This window comes from Microtus ochrogaster, chromosome 10 (assembly GCF_000317375.1).
Source record: "Microtus ochrogaster isolate Prairie Vole_2 chromosome 10, MicOch1.0, whole genome shotgun sequence".
NCBI classification, from domain to species: domain Eukaryota; kingdom Metazoa; phylum Chordata; class Mammalia; order Rodentia; family Cricetidae; genus Microtus; species Microtus ochrogaster.
In genome coordinates, this window is record NC_022016.1 from 83,199,359 (window position 1) to 83,205,295 (window position 5,937).

General features: G+C 54.4%; 1 protein-coding gene across 3 annotated transcripts in view; it reads left to right on the top strand.

Moving 5' to 3' along the window:
- Window positions 1–1,539: 1,539 nt before the first annotated feature.
- Tmem201 (transmembrane protein 201) overlaps window positions 1,540–5,937 on the top strand; it is a 22,373-nt gene continuing 17,975 nt past the window's right edge. For 2 of the 3 annotated variants that reach the window (XM_026782057.1, XM_005353685.3), the window contains exon 1: window positions 1,540–1,738. In XM_026782057.1, coding sequence (XP_026637858.1) covers window positions 1,626–1,738 — 113 coding nt within the window. In that variant the 5' untranslated portion in view covers window positions 1,540–1,625. The other variant, XM_026782058.1, reaches the window with a different exon arrangement.

Sequence of the window (5,937 nt, forward strand, 5' to 3'; positions counted from 1 at the left end):
CTCCCGAGTGCTGGGATTAAAGGCGTGCGCCACCACCGCCCGGCCTCGGGTTTTTGTTGTTTTTTAAGTTTCCTCTTGTCACTGTCCAGGAGCTTCACCAGCCAGAGACCAGAACTTTAACATGGAATGCCTGAGAGCGTCAGTGATGTCCAGGCAGTTCTCAGACAAACGTCATCTATCAATGCTTGACCTTCCCTGGAACTCAAGGCAGGCACCAAAGGGAATGATGCTTCATATATGATACTTCCAGAAAGGGAATGATACTTAAATATGGCACCACAGATGTTATGGGCCAGCACAACCTAGACACGCTCAGAGCTAGTAAAAGTCGCAAGAAAGACGAGAAAGGCCGCCAGCCCTGTGATTTCACTGTTGGCCCATCCTGCTTCCTCCTTCCCACCTCCTGAATGCACACACATAGGTGGGTATATGGACAGATGAACTGGCAACAGAAAGCAAGAGATTACGGTGACCCTCAGCCCACCACTGCTCAGAGAACTCGATCCTAAAAGCACTCATAAAATTATGTGTGTTCCACAGAAACAATGTGCAAATATATTTCCTTTATTTTTAATTTTTTGATTTTATGAGACAGGGCCTCTCTGTGTATTTCTGGCTGTTCTGGAACTCACTTTGTAGACCAGGCTGGCCTGCCTCTGCCTTCCAAGTGCTTGGATTAAAGGTGTGTGCCACTAGCCACTATGATTGAAATAATATTTCTTGCTAGAGTTTTCCTTCTTTCTCCTTTCTTCCTTCTTTTTTCTTTTTTTAAGACAGGGACTCAGTATTAGCCTTTGGATTGTCTAGATGACCTGGAACTGACTATGTAGACCAGGGTGACCTCAAATTTACACTTTAGTCCGCCTGCATTTACTGGGATTAAAGCTGTGCACCACTAAGCCTCAGTGAGTTTTTCTTGATCATTAATTTAGCTCACGTCAATGCTGAAAACACTCCTATAACGTGGCTCCACCCTCGAACTCACCCCCTAAGGTAATGGATTTGAAGCACATAAGCTTCATCAAACTTAGCATTCTATGAAAATTATCTACAAGCGACTTAAAAAAAAAAAAAGTACCACCCCGTGAGGGCTAATACCTCGAGCTCAGCCATTCTTTACGACAGCTGCGTTATGTTCTGAACCATGCCTACCCTGTGATTATTTAACCTCGTTCCCATCTTTGGAGTTTATGTTTGTGCAAGCTAATTTTTAACCACGGTGGCCTCTGGAGCGGCACAGGCGACTCTGGCCCGACGCCAGGAAAACAGGACTAACCGGAGGAAAGCAGAAGGAAGCGTTGGCTCCGGATAGCTGGACTAAGCAGACTCTCCGAAGCGCAGCGAGCGGGCGCGGGCGGGGCTCCCTCCAGCTCTAGAGCATGGCTTTCCAACTCCGGCCGCTGGAGGGCGCTTCCGAGCAGGCGCCGAGTGTTTCCGCCGGCGCCCCGCCCACTCAGGCTCGCCCCGCGCCACCATTGGCTGCACGGCGGGAGCGCGCCGAGTCAAGGGGCGGGCCCGCGCCGGCTACAAAGCGGCGAAGGTCACGGCGCCAGCAGGAGCGCGCGGGCCGCCGGGAATCCGTTCTGCGGCCCGCGCCCCCGGCCCACCGACCTCGCCCGGGAGCTATGGAAGGAGTAAGCGCCCTGCTGGCCAGCTACCCCACCGCCGGCCTGGCGGGCGGCCTAGGGATCACGGCGTGCGCCGCCGCCGGCGTGCTGCTCTACCGGATCGCGCGGAGGTGAGTGCGCGCTCCGCTGCACGCGGCCCGGGCCGCTGCCGCCCCGCCCCCGCGAGGCCACGGCGGAGTCTCGGTGCGGGCCAGGCCTGCTTGCGAATGCGCGAGATCTCCTCTGCCCTAAAGACCTCGTCGGGAGGCAGCCTCGGAGCGTGGTTGGGGGAAGGGGGAGCCTGCTTGTTCATCCCTTCGAGACGTGAGCCTTTGGCTGTACTGCCCTGTTGGGCCTCTGCAGCCCGTCGGTTAGGGTGATGAGAGCTGACACTTGGTCCGCCTGCTATGGCAGTAACACTCCTCAAGGGAGCTCCCCCCGGAGTAGCCTTCGAGCTAAATACTTAGAAGAGGCACGTGTGAACAGTAGCAGCCTGAGACAGACATTTAGGGAACTTGTCTACTGCTCAAAGATGAGGAGGCTGTACTCTCTGGACACCTGTCTGGGATGGGTTTGGGGGCTGTACCTCTGCCGTGTCATGGCTTAGAGATCACGGAGACCCCAGTACTCAAAGCTGGTCTTGGCCATTCGCCTCCCTGGTCAAGCCCCCAAATGGAATAGCCTCTAACGAATGGTGAAGAAATAGCCCGCCTCATCATGTCACAGAGGACAGGAATATATGCGGCGTTATGGAGCTTCTTGGAGACAGCCAGGGATGTGCAAAGCTCAGGACTTGTCCATAATCTCTTGCCAACAAGGAGTTGTAGTCTGTCCATGTCCCAAGCAGAGCTTGCCCAAAGCCCAGGCTCCACCTGGTGCCATTGCCTCTCTCCCAGTCCAGGACAGGCTGCAAGAGCAGAGTGGAACGGACTGTGGCCAGTACTGGGTCACCGCCTGTCACCCCTTGGTGCCCTCGGCTGGAGACAGGAATCCAAGGCCTTGGTGAGGTTCAGGGCATACTTTTGCAGTGGGAGCCAAGCCCCTTCGTGCTCACACCAGACTGTCAAGGCAGAGACTTTGACTGGTGCAGATTGGTCAAAGCGTGGTGCTGCGTGGTGTCTTCATCTGGAGGGAAATTGGCCACTCACAGTTCTGAAGTGAGACTGGCTTAGCCAGAGGCTGCAGCTTTCGCCTTCCCTAGCGGGGGATGCTATGGCAGGCAAGAATCATCAGCTGTGGCAGAATGGGCGTTGAGTAAGCCGGAGGAAGCCTCCAAGGAGTTGTTTTTGGAAGGGTACTTGGTGGAGTGGGTGCTTGTAAACTGAGCACAAAGCTAACAGGGCAAGCCAGTTTGGCCCTGGGAGCCATGCGAAGAAGTCTCATCAGCTCTCTTCAGGTCAGTCCTTCCCGACTTTTAAAATTGGCTAAAGAGTGTCTGCGTGGTGGCACTGTTCTTTAATCCCAGCACTCGGGAGGCAGGTGCGGGCAGATCTCTGAGTTTGAGGCCAGCCTGGTCTACAAAACAAGTTCTAGGACAGCCAAGATTGTTATACAGAAAAACCCTGTCTGTCTGTCTCTCTGTCTCTGTCTCTGTCTCTCTCTCTCTCTCTTTCTCTCTCTCTCTCACACACACACACACACACACACACACACACACACGTAGCCAAACAAAGTGATTGCTGGGAAGTCCTCTAGAGCCCAAATCCGGCCCCCCTGCTTCCTTACCCGTGGAGTTTTCTTGTCCCTGTCCCTGTTAATGATGAGAGCAACTGCCATTCCTGTATTGGTGACAGGTGACACGCAGTGAGTATCTGCCGTTAAGTAGCAGCTCCTGTCAGGCAGGTACTACCGTTCTCACCCATTTTACAGCTGGGGAAACACAGCCTCGAGAAATGCCCTTCGTCGCCCAGCTGTAAGTGGAAGGCCCGGCTCACACCCACAAGCAGCTTCTCTGAACCTGTAGCTCTGGGGTGGAGGCCCCACATCTCTCTCAGGTGCCACAGTTCTTCATGCTACTGCTCTGGCCTGTCTTGGGTTTGCATAACGTACTTGGGATTCGCCCCTTGTGAGTGCGTCTCGGCACCCATCGCCAGCCTGCGTGCACAGCCTGTTGCGTCAGCTGGTGTTTATTGAGATCGTAGTTTCTGTGTTTGGAACTCAGGAGGACACAGCCTCTGGATGCATAGCAAAGCCTATCCCACCATTCAGAGGCCTTCTGGCAGTTACTGTGCCTGGGCTCACCTCAACACTCACCATTCTGAGCTGCCCGCTCCAGTTGAGCGGACGCCACTCCTATGTGCACATTTCATATGACCCCTCCTGCCTGCTGCCCCGCTGCTGAGGACACCTGTTTGTGGATGGCAGCATGTGTCCCGCAGGTTGGCTAGTCAGTCCTGTGGCATCTGTTGCCAGCTACTCTGAATTCTCATTCTTCTCCTTGTATCCCAGCCCAGTTGGTGCGTACTGCTCATGCGTCATCTCTGAAAGCCTTGAGTGGTGCTCGATGGACAGGGTGGATGATGTGTCTGTCCCCAAGGGATCAGTTTGGGGGGGGGTCTCATTTCTCGTCAGCGGATCCCTGTGAGATTGGGCCAGAGATCTGGACCTCGTTGGTCCAGGCTCTGTGGAGTTGCTGCTGCCATTGAAGCACGGGTGTGCCTCCCTGGACTCTTCCATTTGGTGAGGTCACACTTGGAAGAGCAGAGAAGGTGCATCCTGTGAAGCTGAACTTTCCCTGGAACCCTGAGATCCGGGCCTACCTCTCTCAGGCGTAGCCTGTCAGGCCCCTTTGGGAGAGGTGGGCATACTGGCCTCCCACAGACTCAGAGTAGCCCACGACAACTGAGCCCCATCCAGTGTCTGTGTGATGTAGCATGGGCCGTGAGTGGTTCCCGGGCCAGGGGACTTAAAGTAGTGCAGAGGTGTGGGGACAGGAGTTTGGCTCTTCCCAAATGTCCTGGGCTAGCGGAGAGAACATTACCAGAGGCCCATGTTTGTGTTTCCCCTGTTGTGTCCAAGCCTTTGGAGAGGACACCAGGCATGTAGTCGCCCCTGTCCCCTTCTGTAAAGATCCGTCCACCATGGCTCCTTCAGGGTGACCCGCTGGGGAAATGGTTTCCAGGTCCCCCACCCACCCGTGGCATTGAATGTGACTTGGGCTTGGCCATGGGCTGAGATGCTGCCTCTGCCAAGTCACCTTCCTTCCTGTGTTAAAGGGACATTGTGTCTCATCACCTCCACCTTATTCCCCAAATGGGATTTATCGTGGAGTTGAGGTTTTTGGCTTGAGGAAGCAAAGAAGTGGTCCAAGGAGTTTGCAAGGGAAACTTAAGGGGTCTTTCCCTGAGCAAAAGCTGGGTGAGCTCTGAGGCTAGAACTGTCTGCTCTGGCCTGGGGACAGTGTGGGAGCTGTGAAGTGGCTGCTGGGACAGTTTTCATACATGATGCAGCAGCGCTGGTTGGTGCTGGAGGTTTTAAGATTCTGGCCAGCTGCCTGCTACCCCTGCCACATACCTTTTGGGGCTGTCCCTGAAGGAGATAGCCTCTGGTATAGAGATCCCACCTAGCCACGGTGAACAATGGTTTCTTTGGCTACAAAAGGACACCCCCTTGCAGCATCCACCCCCTCCAACTTTAGGGAGGATGAATCCCCCGCCTTCCACTTCCACACCAGGCAGTCTTCTGTCAGAGGCCAGGAGCCATTTCCCTAGCAACAGAGCTGGAGACCCAGAGTGGAAATGATGGCTTCCTGAGTGGGAGGGGCTTCCTGGCAGCCTTGGTACCCAGAGCAAGCCCAGAATTGGCCTTTCCCAGCAAATAGAACAGAGCTAAGGAGCCCCAGGGGCAGATGGGTGTATGTCTCAGACTCGGGGACATATGAGAGGTCACACTGACTGAGTACCAGCTATAAGGCATACCCTGGACATAATTACAAAGAGGCCTATAAAAGATGTACAAATTACCACAAAGTAAGTGCTTAATTGCCCGGGAATACCACACACGTGGGCACCCCGGCAGAGCGCATTTCCAAATCTCCAGCTGCAGCCCCTGCCGCAGTTTTCTGCATCGCTCTTTCTGTGATGGGGCCAGTAACGCTTTCAAGTACCAGGTACTGGCAACGGGCTCTCTAGGGCAAAGTCTGAGCAACCCATTGGAGAAGTGAGAGCTTAGAATGAAGCTTCTAGGAGGTAGAATAACCGTTGAGACGCTAGCACAGGGGACCCTGCCCGGTGTGTGCACTGTGAAGGGTCTGTTTCTTTGTGGACTGGTTTGTTTGTTTTTAAGCGCTCTCTCTCTCTCTCTCTCTCTCTCTCTCTCTCTCTCTCTCTCT